The 24855-nt window shown below is 34.6% G+C and overlaps 1 protein-coding gene across 1 annotated transcript; it reads right to left on the bottom strand.

Annotated features, from left to right (window-relative positions):
• Positions 1–17426: 17426 nt before the first annotated feature.
• On the bottom strand, positions 17427–19428 carry LOC107693620 (WAP, Kazal, immunoglobulin, Kunitz and NTR domain-containing protein 2-like). The gene is made up of 2 exons (XM_016493069.1): positions 19228–19428; positions 17427–18923 (listed from the first exon to the last, which is right to left on the bottom strand). The coding sequence occupies exons 1-2, from the start codon at positions 19426–19428 to the stop codon at positions 17427–17429; spliced, it is 1698 nt and encodes a 565-aa protein (XP_016348555.1).
• Between the last annotated feature and the right edge of the window lie 5427 nt (positions 19429–24855).

Below are 24855 nucleotides of genomic sequence, written 5' to 3'. Positions count from 1 at the left end.
CAAAAATATAGCCAGGTCCAAAGGTTGGAGACAAAAGGGATTTCTTTTTTTTTTATGGAAATAAGCTAAATGTTTGAGCAAAAGTGAAAACCATAAGGTGGAACAACAACAACTGAAATTCAGAAATGTATGTAAAATGTAATTTTTAAACTGCCGTGTTGGTAATCTAATTTGTAATTTGATTTGAATTGTTATTAGAACTATTTTAAATAATGGGATTTTTTTTTATTTAAACCTGGAAATAAATAGAATGTTTTAACAAAAATTAAAACCAAAATTTAAAAGGTTGTACAACTACAAAAATTCAAAAATGTATGTAAAAATAATAACAATAAAAAAAAACTTTAATTGTCATGCTGATAATTTAATTTGTCATTTGTTTTGAATTATTGTTAGAATTATTTACATTTTTAAAATTAATTTATATTTTGTTTTACTTAACCTTGGAAATAAGCAGAACATTTTAACAAACCTTAAAGCCATGTGGCTGTACAACAACTAGTAAAATTCAGAAATATGTGTAAAAAAAATAAAATAAAATAATAAAGTTTTCACTTAAATTGTCGTTCTGTTAATTCAGTTTTATTTGAATTGTTATTAGAATTTGTTTTAAATAACATATACTATATAACATTATTTTTAACAATAAAAAGGAGCTTTTTTTTTTTTTTACTTGGTCTCAAATGTTTGACCCCACTGTTTATGGGCACTTTTCATTGTGTGAAGTTTGCATGGTCACAAATGGAAACTTACATGCTTTTACAGTGAAATCAAACACTCAAACACAAAGTTCATACTCGCTTGTTATGCATTTGTTGAATATGTTGGCTAATAGAAACAGAGCTGGGCTTCGTCTCAGATGAATTCTGCTCTGCTAAACTCTCTGAGCTCTCTGCAGAAGCCCTGATTGAGGAAGAGCTGGATAAGTGCGAGAGGATCGTCCATCCAGCAGAATGAGCTGCTCAAAGAAATCATCGAAATGATATAACGTCTGATGCCAGGCTTGTGTAAGTAGTGGTTTAAAGCCATAGCGTCATCTGTGAGGTTATAATTCGGGGCTGATTTACAACGGATTCATTTAGTAAGCCCTCGAAAAATGGCTTTAAACAGAATGGAGACTATTATATAAAATAATCGTATCGAGGGAATGTCGCACTTCAAAAGTCAGCTGTAAAATTACATTTATGCGTTTCTGTGGTCAAAGCGAACTCGATGACCAGAAATCTGCGAATGTTGGAAGACCCCAGTGTCACAGCTAACACAAATACGTTTTGCTAATGTTTCTATTAAGTTATAAACACATCATCTCGGAACGTTCGCTGAATGTTTATTCTTGGTTTTGCGAACATTGAGGGAGCGTTCCATTTGATCATTTTGCAAACATTATGTAAACTTTGTTACTTAATTATGTTACTTTTGTATTATGTTACTTTTGAATGTTCTCTAAACATTCTGAAACATTTAAAAAGCAGACAAATGTCTAACTAAAACGTTTCAGAAGAAAACGTTCTATGAACGATGTATAAATGTTTTTGTGCTAATGTTTTGAGAATATTATTAAAGACCAGATAATTTTAACGAACGCTCTATTAACGTTACTGGAAGAATGTTTGTTAACAATTTTGAGAAAAATCTTTTAGAAAATAATCTATAATTCCATATGCATAAATATTGTTTTTTTTCTGCTAGTAGTGTGTGTGTGAGTGCGTGTGTGTGTGTGTGTGCGTGCGTGTGTGTGTGTGTGTGTGTGTGTGAGTGAAACGCGTCCGAGTGCACTGGCACAGACACACCGCTGCTGTGAGCTAGTACAGTACTGAATTGTGTTAAGTTTTTTGATAAAACCAGACTAGTTTGAAAAATTGTGTGTTAGCAATTGGAAAAAACTGTAAATGTTTGAAGTTGATTATCTGGTTGATGACTTCACTATCAGTTAATTGTGCTTACAGGCCCCTCCTCCCTGCTCTGGGATTGGTGTGTAAGACGCTCAGATCCTCTCAAGTTCAGTTACGGTGTAAGAACGAGTGTGAGAGCATCAAGATCAGCTGAGACTCCAACACAATAACACTCTCCGAGGCCTGTTCTGTAGCTTTGAACTAGTCTTGAAATTTAGTTTACTCAATTTACATCCAAAATATCCCCCATCATATGTAATTTGCATCAAGTATGCGCTGATTTTTTATTTCAAACAACGGATGAGTAGTTTGCTCAGTTGTCATAAAAAGTGATAAAAACCATAAAATTAAATTGAGTTGATAACTATATGTATTTATCTTACATTAGATATTTACATTTTGTAATATAACTTTTATTGTTTAAAAAATTTAATATCTATGTTTTATAGTGTTTATGTTTGATAAATCTTAAAGGCCTTTAAGCAAAAAAAAGTTGATAAAATATTTACATTTATGTTAAACTGTTTTTATTAAAATATTATTAAAATATCTTTTTAAAATGTGTTGATTTTTTAAATATATTTATATTAAATATTTTTAATTAAAATATTTAAAAAATATTATTTAGTACAGTATAAGTACAAAAGTACAGTATAAAGTACAGTACAAAATCTTGCATATTTGCATCAAGTATTCACAGATTTATTTTTTTTAAACAGTGGATGAGTCGTTTGCTCAGGCGTCATTAAAAGTCATAAAAAACTAATTAAAGTCTTAAAATCTCGATAACTACACATTCATCTTATTTGAAATATTTACATTTTAAAATATAAAATATATTCAAATCATAAATGCCTATATGCTAAAAATTATTCAAATATAGTGTTGATAAAATGTGCTGATAAAAACATTTACATATTTATACTAAATATTTTTAATTAATATTCATACAATTAATAATTCATTTTTTGATAAATTAATTTAAATATTATTTAGTTCAGTGTAAGTATAAAACTACAGCATAAAATCTTGTCACTTGCATCAAGTATTCACAGATTTATTTCAAACTGTCTAGATAAATATATTTATTTATCATATTTAATATTTAACATTTTAAAAATATTTCTATATTTTATATTTAAAAAATATCTGTTTATAGTGCATTTTTAACATGTTCGGTGTGCTACAGCAAAAACTGAATAAATTAGATGTTGTACAAGTTTGTGTACATACAAATTATTTTATGAGTGAATAATATTATGAATATTTATTCATAAAAATTATTTTATTAATGAATAAACCACTCATCCAATGAAACACTGCACAATACACAGTTGCAAATTGGATGTAAATGTAACAAGAATCAAATATCAAAATATTGGTTTGCAGTCACTGAATATAAGTATCAAACAATATTTTGAGTTATTGCAATACTGTATATAAAAAAGTAGTTGACAGAGCAAGGAGACGAACTTGATTTATTTGCAGTGTTTAATGGATGTTTGCACTCTCTGGCTGATCTTGCTAAGAATTATGGGTAGTGTAGTTCTTGATGTGAAAAACTAGATCTGTATTGAAAGACTGATATGATATTGTTAAGAATCTGTTTCTTTATGGACAAAATAACCTTGAATTCCTGGAGCATATCATTTATAGTATGAGGAAATTATTTTTTCCCTCAATTTTTTTGTATTGTTTTAACCAGAATAGTTTCTGGCACAATATCTGTACGTCATTATATGTAAACGTTCCAAGGCCTTTGATAAGGACTGGTTATAAAGGACGCCTCAGTCACGCAGCTGTAAGTATCTCAGAGCGCTTTGAGAATCTATCACAATAAATAGCTCATAACTCGGCTGACGATAAGCGATCTGCCGCAGCCGTTGCTATCTGTACAGGTGACGTTTAATCAGCCGCTTATATTACTCAGAGAGTTATTGATTAAGCCAAAGTGCACATACAGAGTCTCTAGCCATTTATTACCTGACATTTACTCACAGCCAACAGAGCAAAGTTTTGTGAGCCTGGAGAAAGAATCTAATGAGTGTTTGTCAGCAGGTTTAAAACCAACCGATCTTTAGTGATTGTAGAATTGGCTCACTTTGATATAAAACGCGCAGAGCATATTCTTAGCATCAGAGTGATGTATAAACATGCATACACATGCATATAAATATATACAGTGCAAAAACATTATATATATAAAATTACGATTTTTTTCATGTTTCTTCTCTTCTGCTCGCCAAGGCTGCATTTATATGAGCAAAAATACACACTGAATTTTTTTGGTGAATTGTGAAATATTATTACAATTTAAAATATTTTCTATTTTAATATATTTAAAAATATTAAAATGATATATTATAAAATAATTCATTTAAAAATCAGCATATTACACTGATTTCTGAAGATCATGTGACACTGAAGACTGGAGTAATGATGCTGAAAATACAGCTGCGCATCACAGAAATACATTACATTTAACACATATTAACATAGAAGACAGATATTTTAAATTGTAATAATATTTCACAATTTTTACTGTATTGCTTATCAAATAAATGCAGCCTTGGTGAGCAAAAGAGGAAAAAAATATAATTATTCCATTAAAATAAAATCATTATTCCAAACCTTTATCCAAACTCTGATCCTTTCTATTAGCTATACACTAAATTAATTGAACAACTTGCTGTGTTTGTAGATTTCTCCAGCAGCCAGACTAGTAGCTAGAGGTTTTTCCTCAGGGATTATATAATGGGAATGGGATGCATGTGGTGCTTTAAATAAAGTTAAACAAGAAAACTGGACATTTAAACATTTTTAGAATTTTAAAATGTGAATTTTTAGAATGCTGTTTTGTTATATTGACCTCTCTCCTCTAATTCAAGATCAACATGAGTTTTAGGGGTGTGTATGTGTACACTAGAAATAAAAAGATACAAGAACACCTTATCACAGGCAGTTAATATGGGGTTCTATCTCGACTGTTATGGATGGTGATGACACACAGAACATAGACAGTTATTAACACAAATGCACATAAAACACATGCAAATACGCAAAGTGAGGCCAAAACGTGGAGCTATGAGCGGATGTATACGCCTGCCTCTTGAGATACATACAGAACATCCAAGACTTCATCCCAACACCACGTCACCCTCTCTTTTTGGCTGTTGAAATAAAGCCTGGAGATAAACTCCAGAAATAGAGGAGAGAGAGAGAGAGAGTGAGTCATTCATACCAGCTGCACTCGTTCACTTTAATGCCTTCAGCACACACACGTGTAGCCAGAAAACACACACAAACACTTCATGAGATGCATTTGTATGCATATGAAAACAGCTGGTTAATAACAAACGAAACTGGACACTGCTGAATGTCTGAAACCACTAATGACAACACTTTAATTTATTAATTATTGTATATTATCATCGTAACAATTTGAGCAAAAAGTTGAAATGAAGATCTGTGAAAATAATATATACATAGCCGTTCAAAGGCTCACCGAGGCTGCATTTAATTTGATCAAAAATACAGTAAAATCTTTAAAAATGTTGAAATATTATTACAATTATGTGAATATCTGTAATTTATTTCTGTGATCAAAGCTGAATTTTCAATACAGTAAAAATTGTGAAATATTATTACAAATGAAAACAGCTGTTTTCTATGTGAATATCTATTAAACTGTAATTTATTTCTGTGATGCGCAGCTGTATTTTCAGCATCATTACTCCAGTCTTCAGTGTCACATGATCTTCAGAAATCAGTATAATATGCTGATTTGCTGCTCGAGAAACAAGATTATTATTACAATTACATGTGATACATTACCATTCCAAAGTTTGGGATAAGTATCTTCTTTTTTTTTTTTTTTTTTTAAGAAATTGATCCTTTTATTCATCAAGGACGCATTAATCAGAAATGTTTCTAATAATCAGCATATTAGAATGATTTCTGAAGATCATGTGACACTGAAGACTGGAGTCATGATGCTGAAAATACAGCTGCGCATCACAGAAATAAATTACAGATTAACAGATATTCACATAGAAGACAGCTGTTTTACATTATAATAATATTTCACAATTTTTACTGTATTTTTTTATCAAATAAATGCAGCCTTGGTGAGCAGAAGATACTTTTATTCTAAAGTTTTGACCGATAATGTATATATAATATCTAAATATACAGTACATTGACAGTATCAGTACACCAGTGTGTTGTAATCCTCAAGCTGTAGCTCCTCTTGTATGTTATATATATATATATATATATACAGTGTGTGTGTGTGTGTGTGTGTGTGTGAACTGTGCTGGCAAAATGAGTTAAAATTTTCAAAAATTAGTTATTTTTATGTTCACATTTTCCTGTAAAAGACCTTCAGAATGATGTATGGTTTGTTGGAATCGGATGAAAAATGACTGAGCTGCACCTGTTTGAAGTCGATAGAGTCAGCAAAGTCAATTTTGAGAAAAATCGAGTTAAAGTTTTCTGAAGGTTCCAAAGCAAAATCACAGCAACGTTGCATCTTTTCCTCCAGTTCTTTTCTTAATAATAATTACTATAGCCTATTAATAGTCACAATGTAGCTATTTTTTATTTTATCTTTGTTATTATAAATAAGAACAGATGCAAACAGTAGAACAAAACTAATAATGCATTACCTTTTTAATTTTACATCTAAAAAAAGCATTCAAGTAAGAAAAACAAATAATCAAATGTAAAAATCCCTTTAGTGTGTTCATTGCAAATAAACTGATTATTAAAACTACAAAAGCAGTTCAATCAGCGAGTGACTCCCTCTTTTCTTTTATCATTAGATTCACATTAATGAGACATTAATGAGACGGCCGATATATTAAGACCTACTCTAATGCACGGATCTAATATAATGTTGTTTTTCCCTAACAGCTCCCCAAACGTTCACTTAAGACATAACAGATTATGTTTGCGTGAATACTTAAATACTGTAATTCTGTGTATATGTATATTTATCGAATGCATCAGCGTGAGAAGCGAGCGGAAAAAAGGTACTCCTCTCAGAAAACGTACAAATAAAGGTAATTAAACATCTAAATTATTATTTGGAGCATTGGAATCACTAGACGAGGGCTTAAGGAACTAATTTTTGTGAAAACCTCACAATCAACATTTTTCTCTTTTTTTGCCTGTAGCTCAAAATCAGCCCGTGTGCATTCACACTCATTCTGCCAGCACGGCTCACATATAGTACTTTTTTTTTTTAACATTGTAAAGTATGTTCCTTGCTGATTTTTATTCAAATGTGTTATACTGTATGTTCACACACGTTGCAGACAACAAATAAGGTTTTTCTTCAAATGTGATGTATGTGAATGTATTTTCTTGGTTAATACATATTTTTAAATATACATGTTATGAATTTAAAATATATATATATATATATATATATATATTGAAACATAATTGAGAATATATATTGTTTTTTTGCCATATGGGATATTAGCCAGTTGCAACCTTTATTTAATTTTAACTAATTTCTTCCATTTTTACTTCTTGCTTTTTATTGTATTTTTAAAATTCTTTCTTATAAACCTTTTCATGATTACTATTTAAAAAAAAGAATTCATCTGTAACGCACTTTGAATTACCATTGTATAAAATGTGCAATATAAATAAACTTGCCTTGCCGAGTTTACAATAAAGTTTCCTTGTAGCTCACCGATGATAGCCATGTCATTATTTATGGCTGTTATTAGCAGAAATACTAAACCATCTGATTTTCTGTCCAGATCTGCAGATGCTCTGACAGAAGTGTTTGGCCCAGTGTCTGAAGCGCTCGGGTTCGGGCTCATTGCAGCTCTCTCTGCTGTGCTTGGCTCGTGTCTCTCTGGGTAAGAGCTTGTCGTGAGCTCTGGTGTCGCTGCACATTTACAGCTGACTTGCATGCTATCGGTGTCTCAGAGAGGCCTGACGTCTGGATTGTGCGCGATGTACTGAGGCACATTTTCAGCAGCAGCGACTGGGATAGCATCTTACATCTGAAATTACATCTCTATATTTCTGAACAGGACATGAAAACAGCCTATTAGCTCTTCTGTGCTGAAGTGCAGTGTTATCATCTATGACTTTGCTGGATGAAATATTTTCACTTTTAGCACAATGTTATATTAGTATCATAAAATTCGGCAAACATTTGGTTTGGAGTGTATGCTGGCATTTATAATGTAAGAAACTGGTGATTTAATCTCTTTAAGTCTTAATTTTTTCATCCTGGAAGCAGAATCAATTTGATGGGAAAACAACAGCTCAAATATAAAAAAATAAAGGTATTTAATGGGATCTGTGATGTTTTGTGGTATTAGTTGTTTTTGTTTGTTTTTTTCCATATAAAAATAGATGCTGTTTAATAAAATTACTGGAAAAAAAAAGATAAAAATTAAATTGCTACACACAAATAATTACAAAGAAATGGCAAATAACACATCGAATTAAAGGTGAAATTATGAATTCTGAAATAGTTTTTTTTGTAAAACAAATTTTTTTTTTTTTGCAACTTTGAAAAAATAATTTTCGCTGGTATGAATTTCAAAACTTAGAAAAAGTGTACACCTTTATGTAAGTGAATAACATCAGCTCTTTATTTCCATCCATCTTTGGCATGTTCATTTTTGTGTAAATCAAGTTATAATTAACGCGAGTTAAGTGCCTGAGTTTGACCAGGGCTTGTTTCTAAAAGTCTGATAGGATTTTCAGAAGTGCCTTTCTAAACTACAACACATGCATTTATTTATTTATTAATTATTCAAATAAACAAAAGGTTGTACTGCATAAAAACAAGGACCCCAACGCTTCTGCACAAAAACAGGCTTTATTGATCGTCTACCTCTGAAATAAAAGCTGGAGCTAAACCAGCTGCACTGCTCTACTATCTGCATGAAGATCACAGCTCAGCAAAGGATCAGACAGTCAGACGCTCTATTAATGCTACTGGAAGAACGCTTGTTCATAACTCTGAGAGAACATTGCCAGAACGTTCTGTACGCTGGGTTGTCCAAGGTGCACTGCACAATGTTACTTATTGGAGGAAATCAGCATCACAAATCTGTCATTTGTGAACTGAAAATGAACTGAATCGCTTGCACGTGATTAGCTTTTGTTCACATGCTGTCCGCATTGCACACGATTTACAAAAGGAATCATGCAAATCAGGTTTTCTGAATGAGGAACAATAATAAAGCTATTTTACATAGAAAGGGCCGTGTTTGTGCAAAAACAATTAACTATTAAAACAATTAACAATTTCTGTAACCTTTACATAAATTATTCAAATAACGTTATATTTTGGGTGAAAATAAAATTAATATAATGTTTAAGAAACGTTTTAGTCATGTTTAAATTGCATTCTAAACACACTAAGAAAACTAGACATTTTAACGTTCTTGGAATATTAAAACGTAATATTTTAAATAACATATTGTGGTTAAAATTAAATAAGTAACATGTTTAAAAATAATTTTAGTCACCTTCAAATAACATTCTAATCACAACAAGAACAAGTTATATTTGGGGTAAAAATAAAATTAATAGAACGTTTAATACACTTTTTAGTCATGTTTAAATAATGTTATAATCACATCAAGAAAACTGGAATTTTAATGTTCTTAGAATATCAAAAAGTAACATTTAAACGTCATATTTTGGGTAAAATTTAAAATCAGCAGAACTTTCAAAATTATTTTTGTAACGTTTAAATAACGTTCTAATCACAACAAGAATACTTGACATTTTAACGTTCTTAGAATATTAAAAAGTAACATTTTAAATAACATATTGTGTTTAAAATTAAATAAGTAAAATGTTTAAAAATCATTTTAGTCACCTTCAAATAACATTCTAATCACAACAAGAACAAGTTATATTTTGGGTAAAAAAATCAAATTAATAGAATGTTTAATAAACTTTTTAGTAATGTTTAAATAACATTCTAATCACAACAAGAAAACAAAATTTTAACGTTCTTAGAATATTAAAAATAAACATTCAAATAACGTTATATTTTGGGTGAAAACAAAGTTAATAGAATGTGTTTGTAACCTTTAAATAACGTTATAATCTTGACAAGAAACTGGACATTACAGCAATTTAGAAACATTTCAAAACAACGTTTTTAAAACTTAAACTTGTTACCTGATATACACCAGTTGTGGTTTGGACTTTGAAGCATCTCTTGCATCTCTGGATGCTTCTCGCAGGCCTTTGCTTTCGTTGCATGGACTCGAGGCCGTGAGAATGCACCTGGGAAATCAGTTCATACCAGCCTTAGCTACACTGAACATGAACAAATGACTCTGAAATGGCAAACAATGAAGCGGTTAAATGAAGGTGATGTTTTAATAGGTTGAGAGTCTCACAGGGGTTCAGCTAACCGTAGAATTACTGATTCACAGAAACTGCATAACACACACATCACACGTAAGTTGCTTATAAAACAATGAATCGTGTTGTTTATTATATTATATTATATATTTATTATATTATATTATGCCTTTCAGATTTTTTAACCATAAATCTCACTAAACTTGCCTTGATTTAAGCTTAAAACAAGAAAAAAATAAAATAAAAGTTTCATATTATTTTGTTATTTTAATATGCAATATTTTAAGACTTATTTTCAGAGTCTTGAATAAAGTTTTTTTTACCCCCACGTTTGCTTTTTCTTCTTTTAACCATACATCTCACTTTGAATTCATTTACTTTGAACTATACTTAAAACACAGGGGAATAAATAAATAAAAAATAAATAAAATTGGGTTAGAAAAATAAACGTATTTTTCATAAACAAGTCTAAAACTTAAAAATGTTTTTATTACCCAAAGGTAAATCTTTTTTCTCCCTGATGTTTTTAAAGCATAAAATGCAGATGATTTGTCCTTTTTTTGGAACTATTCACCGAATATCCCACGCAATTGTTCTTCTTCTTATTTTGCAGTGATGCTGAGAAGATGCACAGGACAAGCCAGATGAATCTGCATCAGCTGACTGATTCTGTAGGCTCTCTCTCTCTCTCTCTCTCTCTCATGTGCTCGCTCTGTTTCTGTGCATCGTCTGTGTGTGAAGCTGAAAGCTGATTGAGTAATTGGAGGAACGCGGGCAGTGGATTTGCTCCGACACGCTCTATTCCTGACTACAGCGCACACTGGGCCAAAAATCAAACGCAATAACTGGCTTCTCACATGCCGCAATGTTGTGTTTTGGTGACGTCAGCGTAACTCTTTGCTTAGAGATAATGTGTTTGTGAAGGCGGTCTGAGCTGAACGACGCAGCAGCGCGGCACCCAGCGAGTGAGGGTTTGCATGCAAACAGTCTGGTTCAGATTGTAAAAGATAAGCAATGGTTATTGCAGGAGCGTGTGTCTACATTTATGAAGGTCATAGAGAGAGGTTTCCATGTCATCCCGTCATCACATATACAGGCAACACGTCACACTTGCACATCATGATGTGTGTAGCTATTATTACATAACAAACTGAGACATGTGAAATAAAAGTGTGATATTACCTGCGTGCATATTACCATCATTTCAACATGAGTTCAGTCTCATTATATGAGCAGTTGATAATATAGCGTACAATTAATGTAATAATATATAATTATATTTATACAGACAATATTTATTTATGAGCATATTATATTAGTAAGTCGCTTTGGATAAAAGCGTCTGCTAAATGACTAAATGTAAATGTAAATATTACATTATATAGCTTTATTTTTTTTATATAGTTAATAAATGGTATATAATTAGATATGTAATGATTTAGAATTTATAATTATTTATATTCATATTTATTTATTAACATATATTATATTACATTATTTTGTAAAGCTTTAAAACGTTTGAATAATTAATATATTATGCAATTAATAAAACTGCTTAAATATCCTATTTAATAATGACAAATAATCTCATATAATAAAATATTATATATATATATATATATAATTGACATTATTATAAGCTTTAAAAAGTTTATTATAATGAATAAATTATATATATAATGTATATTTATTTCTATTTGTATTTATTTACTAACATATTATATAATTATATTATACATTACATTATATTGAAGCTTTAAATATTTGTAAATATAATTAATAAATTATAAGTAATTATATATTATGTAATTATTAAAACTAATTACTAAAACTGACAAATAAATGCCAGCTGGTCCAAGATCATGCATGTTAATTTTACACATATCATGTTTCCTTCTATTGATTCTATGCAAAAGGAAAGAAAGTCTGTATTCCAGTGCACAGGCTGCATGTTAAAGAGCACATTTAGACTGAAATGAAACGCTAGTCATTGAAGAACACAGTCTGTGCGACACTGACATCTATTGATGCGTTCAGAACATGGCACAGACCAGCAAACCCTGTCCTCCTATAATACAATAACCTGACTGTACTGAAATCATATGTGTTTTTTAAATTGAAGTTATTTATTTTAATTTTTACCCTTGTTTAACCAAGGCAAGATTCTTTATGTTTACAACGCTGGCTTGGAATTGCTTTTGGCGAAAGGATACAAAGGTAACAAAAATAAATGAATAAAAAATCAATTCTATAAACTACATCAGAAGTTAAAGTAAGTTAAATTATGCTTTTAAAATGTGTACTGAATGAAAACAAACATAACCCTCCAACTAAAATAGTGCTTAACTTAATTAGAAACATACAAAAACTGTACTGAACCATGAAAATGCACAGTACTTTTTAAATATAAATAAATATTAAATTATTAATTATACCTTGATCATTCATGATAGTTCATAGTGCATTAACTAACGATAACAGATACTTTAAAATTGAAAAATGAATTAGCCAATGTTAAAAATCTAACAATGAACAATACTTCTACAGCATTTATTAACCCTAGACCTGAGTTCAGGGTTGTCATCATCATGGTTGTGACACCATTTAATATAAATACATACAGTCACGCTTATATATGGCCGTCTGTGATTACCTACACAAAGGCATTGAAATTATATACATGTGCATATTATATGTATATTCTATTTGTTTATATTTGAGAACACTTGATGGTTAATCAAAATAAAATATGTATTTCAGTGACGATAAAAAAAGAACTGAAATCAGACGCGTTTCTGGTTTGTTTATGTTTCTGTCGAAACTTTCACACTTCACAGCTTTAAACCTGTATCTTCGCTGGATAATGAATGCATTAAATCGACGAGCTGGATATAAACTGATGCTAACAATCGTGACATGAAACATTTGTTTCTGTCACACTGTTTTTAACCAAATAATGTCCGCGTCCTCTCAGCATTGACAGCAAACATACTGCTGTTCTTTCTCTACGAATGCAGCATCTAGTTAACAAATGAATGACTTTATGATGATATGAAAACATGACCTGTAGTGTACTGTTTACCTGCGGGTTCGTGTTTTAAATCGGCATCTGAAGAGTCCCGCTCCGCGCAGTGTCATGTGCCAAAATCTTCTCAGCCGCAAACCGGGAAAAATATCGGCATGGATTTTTGCCGATAACCGATAGTTCCAGCAATCGCCTATCAGTGCCGAATAATCGGCAAACTGTTGATATAATATTATAGCCTTTGTTAATATTTAGTTGTTTTTTTTTTGTATGTTCTGTTTTAACTTTCATTTTAGTTAAAGTTTTAGTAATTTTGTTGTGTTTTTGTCTCTTTTTGTCTTTTTAAAATATGTCTTTATAGGTTTAGCTACTAATAGTTTTAAATTATTTAGTTTAAATTATTTTAGTACTTCAACTTTAAAGAAAATGAGAAATGTTGCCTTGGCAAATAGCTGAAATAAAATAAGTTTAAGTTTTTGTATATTTTATTTTATTTTCAGTTAACATTTATTTTATCTGAAGCAATTTAGTTTTAGCTTTCCATAACAACAATTAGTCCAACGCATTTGCAATTGTTAGTAAATAAAAAGTCATTAGTGGCAGCACATGTGAAAGCAGAGCAAAGAGTTTTTGCTGAATGAACATTCATAAGAATACAACTCAATATGAAACATATTTGTAAAATACTATGTTGTCAGGGCAAGCAATATTCTGTAGATACAATTGTGAGGGTCATATGATTTTACAGTTTATTAAAGAACACATAACAGTTTAACCCTAAAAAGCTACTGTATCTTAGCTTTACTGTATGAATTTCTAAAGCCTCTAAATGATCACCATGATCAAAACTTTGAATAATTTTTTAGAAAAATCAGTGCGTCTCAGCTTTACTTGATTCTCCATCAATCATGTTTTAGAGTCTCAAATCTGATCCTCAGGATCTTCTGAGGAGCCTTTATTTCTTCAGCTCTCAATCACTGCATTATATGTTTGGAGCATTTCAATCTCATTTTACTGAGACATGTTACTGGAGATATAGAGCGACCACTGATATTTATAGCATTTTATGTCAGTATCTGCTGCACTGTTAGAAAGATCTCACTGATTTACATCACAAGCCTCAGAATTTCATCATATAAACATCAGCATCTGCACCAAATTGCATATTTTTTCTCCGTTTGAGTCTCTGAATAAAACAGCTCTTTTTTTCCTTCATATTCTCACTTTATCAGACTATATGAGCCATGAAAGCCTGATGCATCAAATATGATATAAAGCACATGGGGATTTCTTTATTTCAATCATTTTTCTAAAGGTTTAATAAACTCACCTGAAAAATCACTGAATGGACAAACACATGAGCTCTGCTGTGCATATCAAACCCCAAACAGTCTGGCAGTCGTGTCTTTTTTGTTCTCTGGCCAAACATTTCTAATGCCAAACATGTAAATAAATGCATACATTTACACACTGTGTTTCTGAAAACACTCCATGGTGTTATTTGAGGTAACATTTTTGGATAATATCCCAGTGTGTAAACAACATTATTTGAATAGTAATTATGGCTCCAAATTTGACTTTCATTGAAACCAGTGCTGTTCCCTATAATTATCAACCAATTAGGCACATTTTGACTAGCAAAGCAAGGTATGCTGATTGTAATATTAATTTAGATTGTTATATATTAATGTAATTATCTTTGGCAAACATCTGCTTTATGATTCGATGTTAAACGGGGACACGTCGCTGTGGGTCCGTCGAGTCTGTGGAGCCAGATCGAAGAAACAGAATCCAGGGAACAGGAACCACCAGGTGAAATTCATTGAACAAGGTTTCATAACTCAGCACACACTTGGCAGATTAGAGGCGTGCGTGAGGTTCACATTACTCTGAATTGTGCAGTAAATTTTCTTTTATGATGCCAGGAGGATTTGCAGCTACAATGAGCCGTTTCTACGCTGCCATATTTACAACAGGAACATTCAGAGTACTATGGGAAGCCAATATGTTTACTTTGGATGAGAGAAGGTATTCCCTGCTCCATCGCAAGTTATTACTATACCTAGAAAACTTCAGGGCATCCCAGGACACGTCGCGATCTCTCTCTTCTAACAGAAGGACTTTAAAAACTCTCATCAACATATTCAAGTTTTACTCATGTGCTGTAACTCTGAATGACATCAAACTGGATGGATTCCCACATCATTCTACCAATTTTTCCCTTCGGCTTCCTCGATCGGTCTACTAAACGTCTGGCAGCTAAAAAACACTTTTGATATTTGCCACTCCTTGCCTTTAAGGTCACACGGGTTTGCTTTCCACCGCCTGCGGCAGGCGTCTTTTGAAGCCCACCCTGAAAAACTATAAGGAAACCATCTGTTAGGACATTAGAGGAAGTCCCAAATGGTCAAAGCATGATATCCAAACAGTCCTTCATCTTCTAGCGCCCCCCGTATCTCAGCATGGCCCTGCGTCTGAGCTGGAATGAGCCAAGGGGCCCCATCCATGCTGGAGGCAAACATCTACAACATCTCAAACGCTATGTGTATTTGTATGCAACAGCGAGGACGAGGTCATTCATTTCACCCAATGTTATCATTTAAGGAAAGACACTAAAGACACAAATATTGTTTTGTAATGCACTGGTCAGTTTTGAAATTTCAGGCTATTTGGCTCTTCCTAGTGTTTGTTTGATTGCACTTTATCTATTTGTGCCTGTGGATTCAATTGAAATCTTTGAAGGCAGTTTTCTAAAAAAAGTTTTTCCTCCACTTCAGCAGCACTTACATACACCAACATTTAGAGTTTTATTCCCATCTATATTCTGAAGGTTTTTACTGAGGGGTTTGTTCATATCTCATTCACTTGGTATATAGTTTCTATTTAACTCCTGAAAACATGGCGAAAATGTGTTTTTTCTGTCTGTTGACAGTATTTTTTGATTTATTGAGTGATAAAAAGAGAAATCCAAAATCCCCTCAGTAAAAACCTTTGACTCCAATATGTCAACAAAGTCAAATAAAAATTTTTAACCTGGCTTTATCCAATGTTCAGATTTATTTTCTGTAACTTTAAGAAAACGGGTGCATATTTAATTAGATAATGCATTATTTTGCATATTTAAACAGAACATTTCAGGAAAACTTGTAATACTAAAAAAACTTGCAATTCTAAATGTAATCAATCAACTGTGTAAGTATGGTGACATCTATTAGTCATTTTTTACTCTATTCATCTGTAGTGTCTTGCCTTACTAAAAAAAAAAAACCCTCCAAGTTTAAACCAGGTAAAGAAGTTCTAGCCAAAATTCCACTGAAGATGAACTCAAATGGTTAAACACTGCTTGTGTTGTGAAAGAAGATTTCCTTACAAACATTTGGAAAAGAAAATGCTTGCGTAATTGGTGTTGTGCACTTGAAAAAGTGAAAGAATTCGACAGAGTTTCAAATGTTTATTTTTGTGTCACTTCTCAATGCAAATCATGACAGACACTGAACTAGAAAGATAATAAAAAGACAACTGTAGAAATACGTAAGTGCTTGTAAGAATTGACAGACAGCTTTTTGGTAAAAAAAAAATCAAAATAAATAGCTTAAAATTAAATGCAGTCCGTGCTAAATCATATACACTCAGTTCTATACACAAGTGAGCCTTAAAGATTAATTATTTCTCCTACAGATTATTTCTCCTATCGATCTTATGTTAAATATTATACAACTTATCTAAGTGCATTAAGTGAATCTAACTCTATAATAGAACAGTCATTTAATTACTAGGAACAACAACAAATCTTCCGCCATGAAAGTTCAAACAAGAGGAGAGAGAATAAATTAATTTATCAAAATCATCAGATGACACAGCATTACAAAAATTAATTTCCAGTACTTAAATTTATAACAAATTTTTGGGCTTTTGGGCAAGCAGATGGATTTGATTAATGTGTCCTATGTCCACAAATGTTCTTTTACTTTAACTGTAAGGGCAACTCTTATAAAAACCTTCCAAGTTGATGTGAACATTTCTATTCAAGCTGTAGAAACATATCTAACCTTGTCAAAGCAAACAGTCTGGGTCCAAAAAGCTGTACATAAAATTCTTAGAACATCAGAACAACTATTTAATTGTTACTTTACATGATGGGAAAAGTCCTACTGGATGAACTCTTTCAAAATGTCACAGGTGTTTTTGTTGATGACCTCGCGGAGCTTACGGATGCGCCGGGCGCTGGAAAGGACGATGAAGCTGTCGGGCTGCAGGATGGCCATACCGTTGCTGACGTCCCCCATGATGATGATCTGGCCATCGGAGGTGGTGATGTTCGGACACGGACAGGCCCAGTCCATGTTCTGCAACGTCACCTCCAAGGGCTCATTCCTGAAAAATTTCAGCCCCATTTTCTCGTCCTTCAGGATCTCCTCCACGGTGATCAGAGCGTGACCTGAGTCTTGGTCCTCGGTCAGCTCTGTCATGCGTCCCAGAATCACGAAATCACTTTTGCAGAAGCTGGTCACCATCTTGTGCCGCGGCTTGCAGAGCTTGCAGCGATGGCTCCTCAAGAACGGGCAGGTGTCTTCACACGATTCTTTGGTTTTGAAGTTGTTCTCGTTGCCTTTGCAGCCGCCGTATACGAACAGTTGGCACCGGCGCTGGGAGCCGTTGTAGGCCCAGCGAGGTTCATACGCCTTGCAAGGTCCCTGGTAGATGGGAAGGTTACAAGGAGCGGTGAGTTCATCCCGACAGGACGACATGCAGGTCTCATAAGCGTCAAAGCGATTGCGGTTTTTGCTGCAGTTGCCGTAGTTAAAGGTGTAGCAGTTGTTCCTCTGGGGGTCATAAAACCAACTCAGCTTTTCCTCCCCACAATCTTCACTATCAGGCACCTTAAAGCACTCCTCTGCCGGGAAATGTGTTGAGTTCGACTTTGTGACTGGCTCTTGCTCAAGTACGGACAGTGGAAAATGTGCTCGGATGGATCCGCCAGCATTTGTGGCCGCGCATGTATAGACACCAGCATCATGCAATTGAGCGTTGTAGATAACCAGCTGGCCGATGTTGCTGACCACAACATTCCCATGCACGTGGTTGGGTTTCAAGATTACGTTTCCTTGTCCGTCCATCTGCTTCTCCCAGGTTATCTCGGGCTTTGGTCGGCCTGCAACTTCACAAAGGAAGCTGGCCGTGTCGCCAACAAACACGGACTGCTGCAATGGGCTGTTCACCATCACAGGAGCGTGCACGTCTTCAGGAGTGGTGCGCTGCAGCATGGTGGTGGGCAATGCGGTAGTGCCCGCCGGGAGAGGACTAGTGTTAGGCCAGGTGAGGTGGAAGCGGCACGGCACCACCGATAAGGAGATGCCCTTTGAGCACGCTTCCGCATCCATGTAGCACTTGTTATAGTAGGTCATCCCATCCGAGGCGCAGGTGAAGTGGGGCTCTCTCTCGCAGCGGTTGCGGCACTTGCACACAGGCTGGCCGTCCCAGATTTCACACTCGGAGCCCTGCTGAGTGCACATAAACTTGTCGCAGGACGCCTCCTTTGGCATGCCCATGGGCCCTTTCTTGCCCGTAGCGTCGATGTAGCGGGCCGCCACACAGCTGCGATTGCCACAAACATTGGCACAGCACTTTTCGAATGTTTCACATTCCTGAACAAAGCAAAGAGTGAATGCATCATTTTGCAGGATGTTGCAGTTGTATGCTCTTGATAATCATGATTACATGAATGAAAAGAATTATAGATAATATTAATTATATATATTATGTATATATGAATTAAATTGACATGAATGTAATAGTAATAAATACATAAAAACTGCATATATGCAGTATGTATATATACATGAAACAGACATGCATGCATTCACGTAGTTTGTATATAAAACTGTGATAATACATATATATGCATGCAGTCAAAATGACAACTAATTTAAATGGAATGAAAAGGCAAACCTGATCAGATTCACATTCTCTTGTGCAGGTGCTCATTGCATCAACCCACAAGTTTGGGTTCATGTCGTTTGGACAGATCCCTGCGTGGGAATAAGCAACTCTTTGCAAAGTCATGCCTTTCACGCATTGCCTGTCCACAAAGAGCAGCAAAAACTGTCCCGAGACGAACCAGATCCAGCGAGGAAACAGCATCCACCACATGTTGGAGGGCAGGAATGAGGACTTATTTTGAGGAGTTACTAACCTAATTGTATTGAAACAGCTGAGCCAGAATTCTGTGCCTCGAGCTTCCAAGCAGCAGGAGACAAAAAAAAAAGTTTTGACTTCTTGAGCAACAAAGGCTATTCTCCTGACCACAAAACTCGCCTGACGTGCAATGACAGTTATGAATCACTCTGTAGTTCTAGAGAGAGGATTAAAAACATCTGGTCCAGAGCTGGGTTGGTACTGGGACACCTGCCTCTCTTTGAAAGTGCTCTAGGCTGCTGCTTTAACCCTTTATCTGGCACGCGCGTGGGAATTTTAGACACTTTAAAACGAAACATAGAATCCAAAAGCAAGAAATGGTTAATAAACGCCAATTTTATATCAAATATCAGTGTTTAAGTAATATAGCCTACACCAGTTTAACAAATTAAAGATGAAATCTCCATCATACTTGAGCAACATAAAGGATTTTAAGGACAAAACTGTGTGCGAGGTAAGAAAGTTAGATGTCAAGGCTGGTTTAGTTATTTGTGATCTTGCTGATGGACATTAAACGGCAGAATCAGCAAGTTCTCATTTAATTATATGCAACATCCATGCACACGAGCTTCTCATCTATACATGTTAAATCAGATACTATGACTGTGCAAACCATCAACTTTACATCAAAGTTTGAAACACACGTAATCCACATGTGTTATAACACTCCAAGGTTTTCCCTTTGACATGTGGGCTGTTAAATTAAAAGTTTATCATGGAATTTAACTACGGAACATAACATGATCTATTAAGCATTAGATGATTGTTCTACCAGATATACGGCATAAATAAAATCTAATCCTGTCACACAAATGAAAAGCCAAAACCACAGTGTTCAAATTTCTGTAAGCACCAATGCCAATATTTAAGGAGTGTGCTAATAAACAGCCTAATACGTAACAAAGGGAAAGTAGATATCCATTCCCTACATTTTAACATACACTGAGAAAGAAAAGACATAAGGGTACAACAAGCCTAAAGATGCACAAATGACGCGTATGATTTTATTCTCTTTTAAAGCACTAAAGGCAAAACTCAGTTTGCACGTGCATGTGGACACTAATTTGATCTAGTATTTAATATTTTAAAAAATGTTATTTTTTTTGGTGGCATTTTTCATTTCTGTGTTTTTAAATTTAATATATTTTAATAATAGTGTGCAAATGACTGTACAAGTTAATAAATGTAAATTGCACTATTTTACTAATCAAAATAAACAGAATATGGTTTAAACTGTGCTGAAGTGATTGTTTTGAACAAGTATTAACTTATATAAATATGACCACTTTAGCTGAATTATTTGTATAATATCATTTTACTACTTTTACGATTTCCTACAAAATGTGTTACTCCCTGTTTTAATAAAGATATTAATTTTCTGCAATATGGGAGTAAAGCACATTTTCCTTAAGGTGCGCCTTTAACCCCGTTTTACCCTAATTTGGCAGAGCTGGTCAAAATCAGCCAATGCTGATGATATTGTATTAAATTATGTCTAAATTAATAAATGTCATTTAAAATGAGGGTTTATCTCATGTAGCTTTTCCACAACACCACAGCCTGTGAGTTAAACACAAAATCTATTTATGCAAAAACACTAATGCTGACCTACATGACCCTCACTGCCAAAGAATGTGAACAGAACAAAGGACATGTTTCATTCACGACGCACTTCAGCTTGTGATTCACACAAATGCTCCGGAAAAATATAAAAAAATAAAACAATTACTAAACTAAATTAAAATAAATGTAAATATTAAAGATAAATTAAATATTATAAAAACATTTTAACTTTTTTATTCTTTGGTTCTTTGTTTGTATCTTAAATGTATATTCTCAAAAAAGTTTTTTAATACTAAAATATTGCTAATATTACACAAACTGAATAGGTTGCATGCAGCTACTATTTGTGTTCATGAGAAACTTCACCTTATTTTACCCCTGCGACCGTAGATTAACTTTAACAGTGCCTTGTTGTTAAGTTTAACTGTTTAACAGTTGTAGGAAATTTTTTGTCTTCATATATCTTTCCAAAGAGAGAGAGAGAGAGAGAGAGAGAGAGAGAGAGAGAGAGAGAAAAACCCTTTCAGGCTCTCAGGTGTCAAATGAGGACAAACTCTTTTTTTTCTATTTTTAATAAACGTTAAGCTTTTGGAAAATGCATTTTACCTGACTTAAATATCTAAACATCTCAGACGGCAGACTGAAATTCAGGAAAGATCCACTACATTTTGGCCTCGGGAGTTTGGATCCAAATATATCATTACCCGAACATCTAACAATCAAGTATTTTTTCTCAAGCATTTCCGAGGAAACGCGTTTGAGTGAAGGATCCAGGTTGAGGAGAGTATCTGGCCTCCAGCGGGAATAAAAGGCTTTAACTGCTGGCACATTGATAACACACTGCAACAGCAGCTCTCCTGCGCTCTGTGTGATTGATTGCTGAAGGAGCTGCAACACACTGCATTCTTTCAGGTACCTGCTTCGGAGACGCATTACCTTACTTGCCCTCTGCGAAGGCAATGTGTGATGTATTTGTTTAAGGAAATATTGTAATGGGAACAAACAATTAATAAACTCCTGTCAGTCTGAACATCTTGAGTGAGGACTGATGCAACCGCCCGTGACGTCTCGCCCATCTATTGGTCTGATTACACACGAGGTTCAGAGCCGGTCACGCTGAAGGGCGTTCCCTAAGCGTCTTCCGACGCAGCTCGAGTTCCTGAAGAGGAACGTCTCAGGTTACGTATGTAACCATAGTTCCTCGAAGGAACGAGACGCTGCGTCGGAAGACGCTTAGGGAACGCCCTCATCCTTCCTCGGAACGGTGAAGTACCGGCTGTAGGACCCGGACTCTGCTGCACAAGGAGGGACCGCCTCGATGGCCTCCATCCTCAGAGAGTGTCTACTTCTGTTCCATTACCAGAGCCTGCTCGGGGCCCACCAGGTTGGGAAAGGCCCCGTTGAATTGAGGCGGAGGAGAACCGAACTGGATTCTGTATCCTCTCACTACAGTGTGCAGGACCCACTGAGACACGTTTGGCAGTAGTTTCCACGCTGCCAAATAGTCTACTAAGGGAATCAGTCTCTCGAGACTGATCTCTGGTGTAATGAGAGCAGCTAGCTCGGTGCCCTGTAACGGCGGACCGGCAGGGGACAACCGAACCGGCTGCTCTAGAGACCTCCGCGGAGGTGGCGAGCCTCTTAGCACCGCTACGTTGCCGGGCGGTGACTGAGAGTGGCGCTCGCGGGAGACCGCAGCACCCTGGAACACCGGCAGGGTTGGCAGAGTGATCTCCTGAGAGGTTCAGAGCCGGTCACGCTGAAGGGCATTCCCTAAGCGTCTTCTGACGCAGCTCGAGTTCCCGAAGAGGAACTCAGTGGAGATATTCATGGTTTAAGAACATATCGACTGGGAGGCTTTCACACAGCAGACTGAACTATACTCATTAGTTAAAGACAATCAATAAGAAATGGTAGACAGTTTAAACTGATGGACAAATTAGGCAGATAAATGCTGTGTGTATATTTTATTGAAAATTAGAACATTGTTAGTCACTTCCGCTCACTAAGGCTGCATTTATTTGATCAAAAATACAGTAAAAATTGTGTATCATGATGATAATCAGAAAGGTTTTAATTAAAATGTAATGTTGATTACAATACACCTTTACTGTTAATTTATTAAATTTTTAATGTAAGTACATCAATATTGTGAAATATTTTAAAATATTTTCTATTTTGATATTTTTTAAAATGTAATTTATTCCTGATGCAAAGCTGAATTTTCAGCATCATTACTCCAGTCTTCAAGGTTTAAATTTGGTGTCAAATGGCCACAAATTTTAAACAGCATTGAAGTACAAAGCTTATTTTGTGGTAGAATCAGTCCAAAATTAAAATTTGCTTAAAATTTGTACTCACCTTCTCAGCGTTTAAACAGCTCTAAACAAATATGTGGCTGGATTCTGATGTGAGAGACAACAGGAGATGTGCTTTTTCACTGGAGGAAGCGTTATTATGGATTATAGACTCCTATTTTAGTTAAAAACGTCTTAATGCTGGATGTGTTTCAGCGTTTGTCTTCTCCAGATGTTAACTGATGGACTGGAGTGCTGTGGATTACTTGTGGATTATTGTGATGTTTTTATCAGCTGTTTGGACTCTCATTCTGACGGCACCCATTCACTGCAGAGCATCCAGAAACATTACTGGCTGAAACAGTGTCACTGTGTGGTTTACGCTTCTAAAGAAGTGTTTTCACCACAGCACAAACACATTCGGCATGTCTTGTTGTTCTCAGTATGGAAGCAGCATGTTGTATTCTCACCAACAGGCCCAACCCTTGCAAGAAGGCTTATTTCCCAGAAACACCTTCCACGCCAGGAATCATTCACAAACACCATGGGCCGTCAACTCCACAGACAACTAAATTGGGAAATGTGCTGACAGTATGAAGACGAACTGGCCTTCAATAACAAATCAGCGCTTTGTTTTGTATCGTAGGCGAATCTTGCTTTGTCACCTGTCCATCGAAACAAACCCGCCTCTTCTCTAATCTTTCCGCCCGCAGCATGAAGTGATCAGGCAGGTAAAGAGCAAGAGCCAAACCCATCCATATTTCATGTGCTCAGCCTGAGGGAGCGAAACCTGCCTTGCATTTACAGCGGATTCATCCTCCTGAGTCCAATGACATTAGAGGACGGCCAACACTCAGATCTCCAGCGCGGAGCGTGAGGTGTCTTGTTTGGAGATGAATGGGAATAAACAGCCCTCCTGTCTGGATCCACGCAGGCCTGCCAGTGTTTGTCACTTGCCGGGAACCGCATGACTGAGGATATTTAAAGATCTGGGGGTTTTCTGCCTCCAGGAGATGTTTCGTGATCTAGCTTGCTCCGTGAGCCTGAAAGAAGGGAGTTTTGTGGGCTTGTGTCATTGAATTGGGCAATTTCATTACTGAAGCGTTTGACATTTGGAGTGATTGGTTTCTCAGAGGAAAAGATGTGGAGAAAATCATTGACAGCCATTATACTATATCAAAAATACTCAAGTAGAGGGTTGTTATATTATGGATGCACCGATAAAAAAAATTATCCTCTGATACGAATAGGAAAATTATTCAGAATGACATCTGCAGATACTGATCATTTGGATTTTCTTAAGGGGAAAAAAATAAATAAACAAATTAGTGCTTTCGAACGATTAATCGCGATTAATCGCATCCAAAATAAAAGTTTTTGTTTATATAATATATGTGTGTGTACTGTGTATATTTATTATGTATATATAAATACACACACATACATGTATATATATTTTTAAATATTTACATGTGTATATATATATATATATATATATATATATATATAATTTATGTTATAT

The sequence above is a fragment of the Sinocyclocheilus anshuiensis genome, unplaced genomic scaffold (assembly GCF_001515605.1).
Source record: "Sinocyclocheilus anshuiensis isolate Anshui unplaced genomic scaffold, SAMN03320099.WGS_v1.1 scaffold546, whole genome shotgun sequence".
Classification (NCBI taxonomy): domain Eukaryota; kingdom Metazoa; phylum Chordata; class Actinopteri; order Cypriniformes; family Cyprinidae; genus Sinocyclocheilus; species Sinocyclocheilus anshuiensis.
Note: the sequence above shows the minus strand (reverse complement) of the source record. Positions and strands in the feature narration are given on the sequence as shown.

Bases quoted from the DNA above. Each gene is read 5' to 3' on its own strand.
- LOC107693620 (XM_016493069.1), bottom strand. From the start codon at position 19,428: ATGTGGTGGATGCTGTTTCCTCGCTGGATCTGGTTCGTCTCGGGACAG. The intron at 18,924-19,227 runs GTTTGCCTTTTC...TGCTTTGTTCAG, and splicing joins GAGAATGTGAATCTGATCAG to GAATGTGAAACATTCGAAAA.